At 41.4% G+C, this 16281-nt stretch overlaps 1 protein-coding gene across 1 annotated transcript in view; it reads left to right on the top strand.

The window, feature by feature from the left end:
• The window catches only part of LOC132821711 (deleted in malignant brain tumors 1 protein-like), a 68940-nt gene extending 61532 nt beyond the window's left edge, over positions 1-7408 (top strand). Inside the window, exon 11 of the mRNA XM_060834418.1 lies at positions 6981-7408. Within this exon, the coding sequence (XP_060690401.1) occupies positions 6981-7408 (428 nt within the window). The remainder of the gene's footprint in view (positions 1-6980) is intronic.
• Positions 7409-16281: the final 8873 nt, after the last annotated feature.

Below are 16281 nucleotides of genomic sequence, written 5' to 3'. Positions count from 1 at the left end.
GGCCAAGTGGCCATGGAGGTGCCATCTTAGGTACCAAGGTCCAAAGGTTAAGAGAGTTAAACATTTAAGCATTACTTCATAGAATAAGTAGACAAATAAACAATAGTTGACAGTAAAATCCCTATTCCTCCTTTCCCACAAAGCCTTCTCTGGTAGCAGAAATTAATCTAAGCCGATGTAGTCTCTCTTCACAGCTGAATCACTCCAGCCCAGGCACTATCCTGGGGGAACTTCCTCTGCAAACTCTCTAGAGCAACCACATCATTCCTGTATTTATCTCTACTGAATACTTCAGTTATGACCTGAACAACATCTTATGTGATTCCATCATAACCAACCTGCTCTTATATTTAATATGGTGACTGATAAAGGCAATTATATATGCCCTCTTAACCACCTTATCCACTGGACTTGCACAGTGGAATCCTCATATTTCCTCGGGCTCAATCATCATCATTTATAAACTAGTCTTGTTAGTTGAGCAAGAATGCATCACTTCATGCTTTTCTGGATTAAATTTCATTTGGAACTAGTCCATAAACACCTGACCAGCCCGTTTTGAATAATGCATTAGTCTTCACTTTTCCTTCTTGCTATTTACCATACCACTAATTTTATATAATCGGTCAATTTACTAATCTGACCACCTACAGTTATGTCCATATCAGAAACGTATATACTACAAATAGCAATGGATCCAACATCAAATCCTACGGTTTACTTGTAGACATAGGCTTTTATTCACAAAAACAACCTCTGACTATCACTCTCTGCCTTCTGCCCCTGAGCCATTTTTGATACAAATTGCCTTAGATCCTAATGGCTATCACATTCTTCCAAATGACACTTTGTCAATATCTTTACTGAAGTGCATGTAGACGACTACAACTGTACTGCACTCAACTGCACACTCATCACCTCAATCAAAACTGTCAGATGTGATCTCCCCATGATGATTATCCCTGTGTACTCCTTACCAACAAAGTGAAGAACAATTCTGTCCCTCAGATTTTATTTTCCAAATGCTTACTTGCCAATAATGTTGGACTCATTGACCTCTAAATCTTTGGTTCATATTTTTCTACTACCCTTCTTGAATATTGGTTACCAAATTGGCACTTGTTCAGCTCACAGACTCCCCTGCTGTGGCCAGAGAGGATTTGAAAGTTAATATCGGGGTCCCTGCAAACTCATTTCTTGTCTCCCACAGAAGCCTGGAATAATGAAGTCTGACAATGTATCCAGTTTTGAAAATCACACAAAACCAGGTTACAGTACAACAGGTTTATTTGGAAGCACTAGCTTTCAGAGTGCTGCTCTTTCATCAGGTGATGATGATGAAGGAGCAATGCTCTGAAAGCTAGTGCTTCCAAATGAACCTGTTGGACAATAACCTGGTGTTACGTGATTTTTAACTCTGTACACCCCAGTCCAACACCGGCATCTCCAAATCATGACTATCCAGTTTTGAGTCTGCTAAAGTTTCTCATACTGCTTTTGAAGGGTCATTTGTTCAATCATATCATCGTACTCCTCCTTGATTTTTATATGCACATTATTTCCCTCTTTTGCAGATACAGATGCAAAGTTTTCATTTAAAAACTTATCTATGCCTTCTGATTCCGCACACAGTTAGCCACTTTGATTCATTTTAGCCCCTAAGATGATTAAAATATGCCTTGGATTATCTCATATTTTATTTGCCATCACTTTGTTTCCAGCGAAAAGCAAAACGTTAAGGAAATTTGGAACAAGCATCGGAAGTGCTGAAAATGTTCAATAGGTCTGGAGCATGTGAAGAGAATATTTGAGTTCTGAACAAGTCATGTTGAACTTGGAATATTAATTCTGTTTCTCTCTTCCTAAATAATGAGCTTTTAAAATTGTTTTTGTTTTCTTTTGCCTTAAGCGCCCCCCTCACTCATTGCTATTTTCTTTTTTAAGCAGCTCCTGCACTTTCTGTATGGCCCCAGGACTTAGAGGTTTTTATTTTATCAGAGTTTATACAATGTAATGACTGTTGCCAACTTATCATGGTGATTGGGCATAGGTGCAAATTTGCTCAAATTAAAAGACATAATTAATTTAGTTACTCAAATAAATTACCAGTTAAGCTGCTGAAAGTGAATATGTGGCTATTTTATTGATCTGGTCCAATGCAGTAGGAAAGTTTCACAAGGAATGTGTTAGGTTTGTCTTCATTCACTAACTCCTTGAAATTTTGCAGTTTCTCGTCCTCTGGATGCAATTCATTAAACTGGTGATGTCCCAAACAATCCAAAAGTACATTTTCAGTGATTTATACATTTACTCATTGGTTCCACTTAAATTATGGTGGGGGATGATGAGAACAGCTGCAAACTTTTGTGTAAATTGGGAACAGATTACCTGAATTACTGTGAGAAAGATCCTCTCTTCCCTGTTATTGTAGCATTCTCTAATTTTATGAACTTTTAGGACCTTTCTTTGTGATTTTTCAAGTGTTCACATTCTAACATTTAATGTTAGGAAATAATCATTGCATCATACATACCCCTTTTGCATTTCAGCCTTTGCAATTTAGCCTTGCAGTGAACATGCATCAGTAAAAATTGTGACAGAAAACTGAAGATTTTCTACATTTTGAGCGAAATCTAAAATTATTGCATTTAATGCAGATTAAAAACGAATCCTTTGCAACAAAGTAACAAGTATGACTTAAAAGATATAGCTACCCATCGTATTCTCCACACAAACACATAGCCATCCATTCTGGACATTCTAAACGTTCTCATGTACATTTAAAAATTTAACATAAATAGAAATTACTCACCAAACAATAGTATGGACCAGAGGGACTTCTCTGTTTCTGAATCATATCCTCCCACTTAATCAATCAGTCTCCTGGTACATATACACAGGATAAACAAAGTCAGCACTTTGGAGAAGCTCTTAGAAAACAACTAATGCTCGCCATGATCCTGGATACTTTACAATAGACAAAATTTTTTATAGCAATGTGCATAATACTTCACCAAGGATGAGGTGGGAAAGGCAAATTGCCCATTAATTATGGGCCATGAATAAGATGAGGCCTTCATGACAAAGTCCAGATTTGGTGTGATAACATTACTGAAATATTATGAAATAATTTAGTTCCTGATGTAATTTATTACTGAATCAGCCTTTGGTATCTTGAACATCAGAATGGTGAGGTGTAAGCTTGAAGAAACTAAATGCATGATCGTCCCAAAAAATAATAACTACACTTCATGTTCTATGCAGATTGTCACACTTAAACTGCATAGTGACAGCAAATGCAATTTAAAGTTTTATGCAAATGGAGCCTGTTTTGTTTGTGTATGAAGTACAATGTAACCGACAACTAGAACTCTTTGTGCTTTAAAATTCACTAGTAGACACATAGAATTCATGGATTTTATGACTTCTAAGCAATGTATCAATAGTTTTTGTTATGCAAAGGAAGTGTGGTGCAATGATAATCAATGCCTAAGCTTTTCCTGCAGTCTAACAGTATGGTGTCTCATACCAGGTTTAAAAAAAATCATTCACAATCTCTCAGAAAATATGTATTTATGATCTCTCGGGCATCATGATAGTGAGCTGGCATAAACATTAATCTTCTTGTTAATATGCCTAGTACATTGGCAATCACTAAGACTGGCTTCAAATCTGTCAACGTTTTCTTCATGACACGGATTTCAAAGCAACACAGTAGACTCTTAGAGTCTTGCAGTATTACAGCACAGAAAGAGGCCCATCAGCCCATCGTAGCCCTTCGTTCATCAGACTCCTATCTACTCTAATACATATTCTCAGTACGTCATCCACAGACTTGTCTACTTTGTCATTTCAAGTGTACCTGAAGTTTAATTTCAAATGTTGTGATGATTCTCACATCTAACATCCCTTTTGACAGTGCATTCCAGGTAGCTACCACCATCTGAGTGAAAAATATTTTTCGTAAATCTACCCTGAAACACCTTAGACCTACATTGTCTCATAAGAGGAAAGGTTCCTCTATCTGCCTTTCTGCCCTTTATAACTCATTTGGATGACCATCCCATTTTTTTCTGCTGTAAAGCAAATAACCCAGCCTGACAAGACTGTTCTCATAGAGAAAACATTCCAGCTCAGGCAACATCCAGGATGTATAATAATGGTAAAATGATGCCAATTGTTTGAAGAATCGTGTCAAGAATTGTTCACAATCCTTCAGCAATTAAATAGGTGACAATGCAAAATTGTTGACAATTTGTCCTCTTGACTTCCAATGTGACTGTGATTGAGATGAAGCACATGCTGCCCTTTGTGTCTGCTCTTTATGAGATTTACTGCGGGTAAAAAGGCCCTTCAGCTTGCATGCATTGATTAATAACCTCTTTTCAAGCACTTAATTCATAGCGTTATATTTGAAGGCATTTCAAGTATTCATCTAAATGAGTTCTTAGCTGTGGTGCCAGCTCCTGTCTCCACCACCCTTGCAGGCAGTGAGTTGCATTTACCCACAACCCTAAGAATGAATTCTTTACTCATCAAACCCACTGTCAACCTCTTGACCCTGACTTTAAAGTTGTTGACCCTTCTCCTAAGGAGATAATTTCTCTCTATCTACCTGTTTATGCACTTCAGATCTTTGTGTATTTCAAACAGATCTCCACTGAGCCTTCTCTGCTCTGAGCAAAGCAGCAGCTCAGACAGCATCCCCTTGAATCTCCTCTCCATCTTCTCTGGTGCAATCATATCTTTCCTATAGTGTGACAAACAGAACTGCACATATCTGCTGTGGCTGAGATAAAGTTATATACAGCTCTATCATAACATGCCTGCTCTTGCATTCAAGGGGTGCTCCGTTAACTTTAAGTATCCCATATTCCTTAACTACCCTGCTGCTTTCAAGGATCGATGGACACGCACACCAATGTTTCACTGATCCTCTGTACCTCCCAGGATCCTATAACTCACCATGTATTCCCTTGTTTAGTTAGTCCTCCTAAAATGTATCATTTTCCACCTTTTTTGGATTAAATCCATTTGCCACTGCTTAGCCAACACAATCATCTCATCAATATCTTTCTCAGGCTTTCTTTGTCATTTTCTCGAGTGCAATCACATTTTTCCCAGAGTTTGGCAACTCAAACAATTTTAAGATCATCTGCGAACTTCTGATTGTACCTCCTACACTCACGCCATTAGTGCAAACCTTAACTGAGCTGAGACCAGGAGAATAAAAGTAAATCTAGTTACAGTGATGCTGACACTTCTTACGCATTTTCAAAAAATTATTCTGATTTGTTTTCTCAGCACCAGAACAGAGTGCTACAGGGGATGATTAGTCAACGTATTATATGTACAGGTGCAAATGACTAGTTTGAGTTTCTGCTAAAGTAGAAATTCTTGGCACACCTATAAAAAAAAATCAACCTGACATAACAGATCAATGATAACAGCAGTGCTCTCCCTACAACAACCACCCTACCACCTTTGATGGGTTTATTTGCTGCCAGGGAATGGGAATCCCCAGTGGAGGGCTCTCTATGTGAGAGGTCTGCCAATTTCCATTGGAGGCCTTCATGGAGGATATTCATACAACAGCTTTGTGTCACTGAGGATTGTGGTAGTTCACAGACTCCCAGCCCAAATGTTTATTTTGCAGTGCTGTGGAGTCCATGGACCGTGTTTATATTGGTGTGGGCATTTGCACTCCCTTTTTAGATATTTGAAAAATCTTTCATTGTGCTTTTCATTGCAGTTTTCCCCACACTCCTGATCTTTGTGCATCTGGTACAGAGAAGAGTGGATTGATTGGAGCATCTCCTCATGGATTTGCTCCTTATTATGGCCAGGTCAGCTGTAAATAGGCAGCAGGCTATAGTGGGGGTCATACTTGCTGACTGTCTGCCCCTCTTTTGCAGTGTCCTTGGAGAAGGAGCAAGTACTATCAACCACTGCTCTGGATGCCTTCAGAGAGAGGTGGGCACCACAAGGAATGCAGTGCTTTCTTTCACCCTCCAACTCCATTTTGATTTGGTTCCTTCCAGCTCTCCCTACAACAACTATCCTGCCACCTTTGATGGTTTACATTGCCCATAATGGGTTTTGCTTGTAAATATTCACTTGGTCACTGGTGGTGGTTACAACATGAATAAAACAAAGAAAAAGAGTCACGGTTGGAATTTTAGCGGTTGGAAAGTCATTCAGTTGTGCACAAAAAAAAGCTTGATGATCACTTATTCGGGGACTGCGACTCTCATTTTAGTTTCAATTTGGCTGCACAATAAGCGTGCATTGGTCATTCCAATAAACAGAGTTTCACTCTTCTTGTTCCAGATACAGGCAGTCCAAGTTGTGCCATACCTATTGACCATGTTGTACCATTTGAGTCAGTCATATCACATTTTGAAGATTAATAAAATGAAATATTTCCAAAATTAAATTGCAATGCAATTATGGTCAGTAGCACAGATGAAGAGGGCAAAAACAGAAACTCCTTTTTCAGTAATTCTATCCATAACAAGTGGGAGTCATGACAGATTTAAGTGAGATTGGTTCAGTCAAAATCTGTGAACACAGCAGCACTTTGAAACAAATTGCATTCATACAATGAAAACTTTAATAATCTGGTGAATCTGTGCAACTAAAGGTCAAGTCGTCATTGTCCTACCACTCTATAGAACTGCACTCTCAGTAGAGAGAGACCGTTGGTAGTGGTTTAACCTGACTGTCATCACGTCTCAGTCAAGGGGTGAAGTTGAGAAGGAGAATCCTTCATGGTAACCTTAGCCAGTGCAGGAATCAAATAGCACCATCTCTCTGCATGTCGTCAATCTAGACGCCGTCCAACCAACTGAGCTAATCGACTCCGATGAATCTGTGTAATTGTTGCGTCAAATTATAAAAAAATCCAAGATGCTTTCTTCAGTTCAGTTTGGGAGAGCTTTGCAAAATTAATCTTTTTTTTCCCCTTCGACTTTTAACAGAGCTCAGAAACCCCACATTAGTGGGGCCACATGCGCCATGTGGTGGGATATTGAAGGTTTATGACCGAGGTCAGTGGAAGTCCGTTTGTAGTAATTCGTGGGATTCAGCTGCTGGAGAGGTTGTCTGCAAGCAAATTGGCTGTGAGTTTTATCTCTCAGAACAGGCACATCTCATCCCACATGGACCTGCCGTATTGGATAAGATTCAGTGCAAAGGAACAGAATCTTCATTGTCGGAGTGTGCGCTCACTCCTTCCGGACAGCAGAAGTGCAATACTGGGATGAGTGTAATCGTCATCTGCAACGGTATTTATGAATTGCTTATTAATGTTGACTATTTCTGTGAGCATACTTTATTATATGGGATTAGCCAGAAATATGAGCGGAAATCCTTGAAGATCACGCTACAAAGAATGCTGCTTTGGTAACAGGATGTTGGTTCTGGATCACAGAACATAGAACATAGAAAAATACAGCGCAGTACAGGCCCTTCGACCCTCGATGTTGCGCCGATCCAAGCCCACCTAACCTACACTAGCCCACTTTCCTCCATATGCCTATCCAATGCCCGTTTAAATGCCCATAATGAGGGAGAGTCCACCACTGTTACTGGCAGGGCATTCCATGAACTCACGACTCGCTGAGTAACGAATCTACCCCTAACATCAGTCCTATACCTACCACCCCTTAATTTAAAGCTATGCCCCCTCGTAATATCTGACTCCATATGTGGAAAAAGGTTCTCATGGTCAACCCTATCTAAATCCCTCAACATCTTGTACACCTCTATCAAGTCACCCCTAAACCTTCTTTTCTCCAATGAAAACAGCCCCAAGTGCCTCAGCCTTTCCTCATACGATTTTCCTACCATACCAGGCAACATCCTGGTAAACCTCCTTTGCACCCGTTCCAGTGCCTCTACATCCTTCCGATAGTATGGTGACCAAAACTGCACACAATACTCCAGATGCAGCTGCACCAGAGTCTTACACAACTGCAACATGACCTCAGGACTCCGGAACTCAATTCCTCTACCATATGCCTTCTTCACAGCACTATTTACCTGAGTGGAAACTTTCAGAGATCTGTGTACATGGACACCAAGATCCCTCTGCTCATCCACACTACCAAGTATCCGATCATTAGCCCAGTACTCCATCTTCTTGTTACTCTTACCAAAGTGAATCACTTCATACTTAGCTACATTGAATTCCATTTGCCACCTTTCTGCCCAGCTCTGCAGCTTATCTATATCCCGCTGTAACCTGCCACATCCTTCCTCACTGTCAACAACTCTACTAACTTTCGTATCATCCACGAACTTGCTCACCCAACCTTCTAGCCCCTCCTCCAGGTCATTTATAAAAATGACAAACAGCAATGGTCCCAAAACTGATCCTTGCGGAACACCGCTTGTAACTGCACTCAACTACTACCCTCTGTCTTCTTCCAGCCAGCCAATTCCTAATCCAAACCTCCAACTCCCCCTCAATGCCATACCTCTGTATTTTTTGCAGTAGCCTACCATGGGGAACCTTATCAAACGCCTTACTAAAATCCAAATACACCACATCTACCGCTTTACCCTGGTCCACCTCCTTAGTCACCTTCTCAAAGAATTCAATAAGGTTTGTGAGGCATGACCTGCCCTTCACAAAACCATGCTGACTATCCTTGATCACATTATTCCTATCCAGATGTTCATAAATCCTATCCCTTACAATTCTCTCCAAGACTTTGCCCATAACAGAGGTAAGACTCACCGGCCTATAGTTACTAGGGTTATCCCTACTCCCCTTCTTGAACAAGGGAACCACATTTGCTATCCTCCAGTCTTCTGGCACTATTCCTGTAGACAACGAGGACATAAAAATCAAGGCCAATGGCTCTGCAATCTCCTCCCTTGCTTCCCAGAGAATCCCAGGATAAATGTCATCAGGCCCAGGGGACTTATCTATATTCACCCTTTCCAGAATTTCCAACTCCTCTTTCCTACATATCTCAAAGCCATCCATTCTAATTAATTGTGACTCAATATTCACATCGGCAACAATGTCCTGTTCCTGAGTGAATACTGATGAAAAGTATTCATTTAGTGTCTCCCCAATTTCTTCAGCCTCCACACGCAACTTCCCACTACTATCCTTGACTGGACCTATTTCTACCCTAGTCATTCTTTTATTCCTGATATGCCTATAGAAAGCCTTTGGGTTTTCCCTAATCCTACCAACCAAGGACTTTTCATGTCCCCTCCTTGCTGCTCTTAGCTCTCTCTTTAGATCCTTCCTGGCTATCTTATAACTCTCAATCGCCCCAATTGAACCTTCACACCTCATCTTTACATAAGCCACCCTCTTCCCTTTAACAAGGGATTCCAATTCCTTATTAAACCACGGCTCCCTCACACGACCCTTCCCTCCCTGCCTGACAGGTACATACTTATCAAGGACACTCAACAGTTGCTCCTTGAACAAGCTCCACATATCGATTGCACCCTTCCCTTGAAGCCTACTTTTCCAAGCCACGCATCCTAAGTCATGCCTCACCGCATCATAATTTCCCTGCCCCCAGCTATAACTCTTGCCCTGTACTGCACTCTTATCCCTCTCCATCACTAGAGTAAAAGTCACCGAATTGTGGTCACTGTCCCCAAAGTGCTCACCCGCCTCCAATTCTAAGACCTGGCCTGGTTCGTTACCCAGAACCAAATCCAGTATGGCCTCACCTCTTGTTGGCCTGTCTACATATTGTGTCAGGAAACCCTCCTGCACACATTGGACAAACACCGACCCATCTAACGTACTTGAGCTATAGCTTTCCCAGTCAATATCTAGAAAGTTAAAGTCCCCCATAACAACCACCCAATTACTTTCACTCTTCTCCTGAATCATCCTCGCAATCCTTTCTTCTACGTCTCTAGGACTATTAGGCGGCCTGTAGAAAACTCCTAACAGGGTGACCTCACCTTTCCTATTTCTAAGCTCAGCCCAAACTACCTCAGATGGCGAGTCTTCATCCATCGTCCTTTCCACTGCTGTAATACTATCTTTGACAAGCAATGCCACACCTCCCCCTCTTTTACCCCCACCTCTGACCCTACTAAAACATTTAAACCCTGGAACCTGCAACAACCAATCCTGTCCCTGTTCTACCCATGTCTCCGTAATAGCCACAACATTGAAATCCCAGGTACCAACCCACGCTGCAAGTTCCCCTACCTTATTTCGTATACTTCTCGCATTGAAGTATACACACTTCAAGCCACCTTCCTGTTTACAGGCACCCTCCTTCGGATTGATGCCATGTTCCTAACCTCCCTACATTCCAAGTCCTGCACCCTGAAGCTACAGTCTAGCTTCCCATGCCCCTGCAGAGTTAGTTTAAACCACCACCATCAGTGGTGCTGGAAGAGCACAGCAGTTCAGGCAGCATCCAAAGTGCAGCGAAATTGACGTTTCAGGCAAAAGCCCTTCATCAGGAATAAAGACCAGGATGTTGGACTGATACCATGCTGGCACTCTGTCGGCTTGCTTATACATCTCACTCAGAATAGAGTCACACGATTCCTACAGCACGGAGAAAGGCCCTTTGGCCAAACTGCTCGGTGCCGACCAAAAGTACAAAGTACAGGAGTACAGTGAAAAGTTCATAATGTTACTAAACAAGGTGCCATTTCATGCACAAATTAACTAGGTACATATCTTAAGTACAAAACAGATTAGGTACAAAAATAGAGTAATAAAGAGAAAAGCTATATAACTCTATTACAGTTATCATAGTATCAATTAGGGAGATGAACAAAAGAAGATAAACGATAACCATTACATTCTTTTCCTTTTTATATTTTCCATCAAACAACGGTGATACCACCGACAACATAATCCAAAAATATCGAGGACGCTGCAGATCATGTTGAGCAATCATATCCCATAAATTCTGAAAAAAAACACTTCAAGAGGCTTGAACTTGTGTACCATGTTTGCTGCTTGTCGTGTCATACATCAAAATTTGCTGATACCAGCTAAACCGACCTGTGCGACATGAAAAGTTGATGTGTCTGCCGCATACCAAAGTTTTTTTTTCTTAAAGCTGTCAGCGATTGCTGCATTTAGCAAGGAGCTGATGTGGTTGAACGATACACAAAATTTGGCGGTCCCTTTTAAAGGGAAGTGGCAAAGAAGAGTCATGCTCAATTTTAAATCAGGCTATCTGCCAGAAACTGGTCTCAAGCATTTGAAACCCGTGCGACAAGGTTTCTAATGACCACATGCAGGCCGTCAGTCCCATTTAATTTATCTTAACTTCAACTGTTAAGCTGGAGTACCATTAAGGTGTGATTGCACTTGAAAAGTATGATTCAGGCTAAGGCATATTCAATTGAATAGCGACCTCATCATTTACATGGTCAGGGACAGAGATTATGAATCAGAGAGTCATAGAGATGTACAGCATGGAAACAGACCCTTCGGTCCAACCCAATCTAGTCCCACTTGCCAACACCTGGGCCATATCGCTCTAAACCCTTCCTATTCATATACCCATCCAAATGCCTCTTAAATGTTGCAATTGTACCAGTCTCCACCACTTCCTGTGGCAGCTCATTCCATGCTCATACCACCGTCTGTGTGAAAAAGTTGCCCCTTAGGTCTCTTTTATATCTTTCCCCTCTCACCCTAAACCTATGTCCTCTAGTTCGGGACCCCCCAACCCCAGGGAAAAGATTTTGCTTATTTACCCTCTTCATGCCCCTCATAATTTTGTAAACTGCTATAAGGTCACTCCTCAGCCTCCAACGCTCCAGGGAAACCAGTCCCAGCCTGTTCAGCCTCTCCCTATAGCTGAAATACTCCAACCCTGGCACCATTCTTGTAAATCTTTTCCAAATCCTTTCAAGTTTAGTTTCATCATAATTCCTTCATTTAGAAGATACTTGTGGGCGGCACGGTGGCACAGTGGTTAGCACTGCCGCCTCACAGCGCCAGAGACCCGGGTTCAATTCCCGCCTCAGGCGACTGACTGTGTGGAGTTTGCACGTTCTCCCCATGTCTGCGTGGGTTTCCTCCGGGTGCTCCGGTTTCCTCCCACAGTCCAAAGATGTGCGGGTCAGGTGAATTGGCCATGCTAAATTGCCCGTAGTGTTAGGTAAGAGGTAAATGTAGGAGTATGGGTGGTTTGCACTTGTTGGGCTGAAGGGCCTGTTTCCACACTGTAAGTAATCTAAACATCTTTCAGATAGGAAGGAGACCAGAATTGCATGCAATATTCCAACAGTGGCCTAACCAATGTCCTATATAGCCACAACATGATCTCCTAACTCCTGTACTCAATACTCTGACCAATAAAGGAAAGCATACCAAACGCCTAGTTCACTATCCGATCTACCAGCGACTCCACTTTCAAGGAGCTGTGAAGCTGCACTCCAAGGTCTCTTTGTTCAACAACACTCCCTAGGTCCTTACCATAAAGTGTATAAGTCCTGCTAAGATTTGCTTTCCCAAAATGCAGCACTTTGCATTTATCTGAATTAAACTCCATTGACCCATCTGGTCAAGATCCTGGTGTAATCTGTGGTAACCCTCTTCGCTGTCCACTACACCTTCAATTTTGGGGTAATCTGCAAACTTACTAATTGTACCTCTTATGCTCACATCCAAATCATTTATGTAAATGACAAAAAGTAGAGGGCCCAGCACAGATCCTTGTGCCACTCCACTGGTCACAGGCCTCCAGTCTGAAAAACAATCTTCCTCCACCACTCTCTGGCTTCTACCTTTGAGCCAGTTCTGTATCCAAATGGCTGGTTCTCCCTGTATTCCATGACATCTAACCTTGCTAATCAGTCTTCCATGGGGAGCCTTGTCAAATGCCTTACTGAAGTCCATATAGATCACATCTACTGCTCTGTCCTCATGAATCTTCTTTGTTACTTCTTCAAAAAACTCAACCAAGTTTGTGAGACATGATTTCCCATGCACAAAGCCATGTTGACTATCCTTAATCAGTTCTTGCCTTTCCAAAAACATGTATGTCCTGTCCCTCAGGATTCCCTCCAACAACTTGCCCACCACCGAGGTCAGGCTCACTGATTTATTGTCCCCTGGCTTGACCTTCCCACCCTTCTTAAACAGTGGCACCACGTTTGCCAAACTCCAGTCTTCCGGCACCTTACCTGTGGCTATCGATTATACAAATATCTCAGCAAGAGGCCCAACAATCACTTCTCTAGTTTCCCACAGAGTTCTCGGATACACCTGATCAGGTCCTGGGGCTTTATCCAGCTTTACCCATTTCAAGACATCCAGCACTTCCTCCTCTGTAATCTGGACATTTTGCAAGATGTCACCATCTATTTCCCTCCAGTCTATATCTTCCATATCCTTTTCCCTCTGACTAATGCACCTAATTGATAATTTACGCATGGCCAATCACCTAACCTGCACACCTTTGTGTGGTGCGGGAGGAAAGCAGAGCACCCGGAGGAAACCCACGCAGAGGTTGGAATCAAACCCGGGACCCTGGTGCTGTGAGGCAACAGTGCTAACCACTGAGCCACCGTGCTGCACCACAGTGGAAGAGATTATTTTTGCGGGCCTTAGTAAAGGTGAATAAGGTCAACCTGCTGGAATTAGCAGACAATTTGAAGTTGGAACTGCCTCTTACCTTGAGGAAAGGAGAGATAATTACAGCAATTGCTCAGCATTTAAATTTGCTGGAAATACCATCAGAAGCTTTAGGGATGGCTAAAATTAATTGAAAATGAAGCAGCTTGAGTTGGAGGGAAAAGAAATGAAACTGAATTATGAATAAAAGCAGAGGAAAGAAAAAAAAAGAACCAATCACCTTAGCAGAGCAAAAAAGAACGAAAGCGATGAGAGAGAAGAGAGAGAAAAGGAGAGAGAAGGAAAGGAGAAAGGGAAAGAGTTTGAACTTCAGAAATTGACACTTAGTCTGGAAAGCTAGCTTAAAAGGTCAGAAATGAAGGCTCAATGTTAGCTTAGTGAGGAGAAGCACAAAGTTAAAATGGCAAGATTAGCAGCTGAAATGGCTGATGTTTATATGTTGGTCCATAAATCAAGACTTGGCTTCCAAATCTATTTCAATCCACGAGGAATAGAAATTGGGGAAAAAGAAATCCTCACATGGAAAGGGAAAGGTACATCTCAGTGAAGACTATGAGGATAACTTACCACAGAGTAAAAAGGTAACTCTTGAAGGGGTAAGAGAAGTTAAAAAAAACTCCAATGTCTTCAATGCATTAAAATAGGCCACATGAATTCACAGTGTTCGCAGGTTCGGTAAAGCATTGGGAAGCCAGACGGAAGAAAACAGGAGAAGCCAGTGAATTTTATTGGAGTGTTAATGGAAAGCACAGTGGAGGTTAGAAAGCTGCACCAGAGTGTACAAGCTGGTTAGAGGTTGGTTCAGGAGGAAGTGCCAAATTCTTAAACCATATATCTGGGTGAAGGTAAAGTTTACTCAGATAGGCCAGGAGCAGTAGGTAAAGATGTTAACAATATTAAGAGGTACCAGTATCCTCTCAATCTTTGAACTTGAAAGATGAGGAACTGTGTACCTCCCTGCTCTTAAATTCAATCTCTCTAACAATGAAAACCAAAATTTCGTTTGCCTTCCTAATTACCTTTTGCACCTGCAAATCAACTTTTAGCAATTAATGTATGAGCACTCCTAAGTACCTCTGCACAACAGCATGTTGCAGTCTTTCACCATTTAAATATTACTCTGACCTACTATTTTTACTTCCAAAGTGGATAATCTTACATTTACCAACATTGTATTGCATCTGCCAGACCCTTGCCCACTCACTTAGCCTATATAAATTTCTCTGCAGGCCCTCCACATACTCTGCACAGTTTGCCTTTCCACTCAATTCTGTGTCATCAGCAAACTTGGATAAGCAAGCTCAGTCCAGGCCCAACACTGACCCCTGTGGCATCCCACTTACCACCGATCGCTAACCAGAGAAACATCCATTTATCCCAACTCTGTTTTCTATTGGTTAACAAGTCCTCTATCCACGCTGTTACATTCTATGCAACTCCATGCATTCTTACCTTATGGATGAATCTTTTATGTGGCACCTTATTTAACGCCTTCTGGAAATCCAAGTATACAACATCTACCTATTTCCCTCCATCCACCGTGCTTGTTTTCTACCTGTTTTAGATTATGTGATAGTTTGCACTCATAATCTATCTTTCCTTTCTTGCTTGCTTACTTCGTGGTTTTTTGTTGCTTTTTAAAGTTTTCCCAATCTTCCTGTTTCTCACTATTCTTGGCTACTTTGTAAGCCTGAGCTTTTCATTGGATGCCTTGCTTTATTTCCTTGGTTATCCAAGGCTTGTTCTTCCTACCCTTGTTTTCAACAGTAAGCTATTTCCTTTGAGCACGGTGAAAAATCTCTTTGAATGTCCTCGACTATTCCTCAACTGTTTCACCATATAACTTGTGTTCCCAGTCTAATTTAGCCAACTCCTCCCTCATCCCATTATAGTGTTCCTTGTTTAAGAAAAACACTCTGGTTTTAGATGATACTATTTCACCCTCCATTATGTCTGAAATTCAATCATCTGTGATTTTGTTTGCTGTTCCTCAAAGCTTTCACTAGATATGGACTATTCACAGAGATGCAATCAGATGAAAGGTCAAACTTCACATCAAAATTACTCAAGGAAGTCTTGGGCAGCTTAGGAATAAAGCAAAGCAAATGTACTGCGTTCCATACAGAATTGCAGGTAGTTCAAGAAAAGTGGCATCAAACATTAAAGACTATGTTGAGGGCTTCTCGTCAAAACTATCCAGATGATTGGCATAAAGAAATTCCATTTGTACTTCTGCAATTGGAAATGGACAAAAAGCCAGTGCAAACTCAGGCAACTGAACTGTTGCAGGATACATATCCTGGGATGTTTTCCTGGTGTGCTTCTATCTTAAAAATGATGTCTTAATGAGGAAATGTAGACCATCACATATTCATGCAGGTGAGAAATGGACAGAAGTTCATCAAGTGGTAGTGCCAATGGCTTACAGAAAGGAGGTTATGCAAGAACTATCAGGTTCTTTTAAGGGTATGAAAAACACAAGCTAAAATACAAAACATTTTTACTGTCCTGGACTGAACAAGAATATATTTGAATTTTGCTAGACATGTCATACATTTTAGATAATTGGAAAACCTTAAGCAGAAGTAAAATCCATGTCTTTAATACAAATTCTGCATTTGTTTAGATTAGATTAGTTACAGTGTGGAAACAGGCCCTTTGGCCCAACAAGTCCACACCGA

This window comes from Hemiscyllium ocellatum, chromosome 13, assembly GCF_020745735.1.
Source record: "Hemiscyllium ocellatum isolate sHemOce1 chromosome 13, sHemOce1.pat.X.cur, whole genome shotgun sequence".
NCBI classification, from domain to species: domain Eukaryota; kingdom Metazoa; phylum Chordata; class Chondrichthyes; order Orectolobiformes; family Hemiscylliidae; genus Hemiscyllium; species Hemiscyllium ocellatum.
Note: the sequence above shows the minus strand (reverse complement) of the source record. Positions and strands in the feature narration are given on the sequence as shown.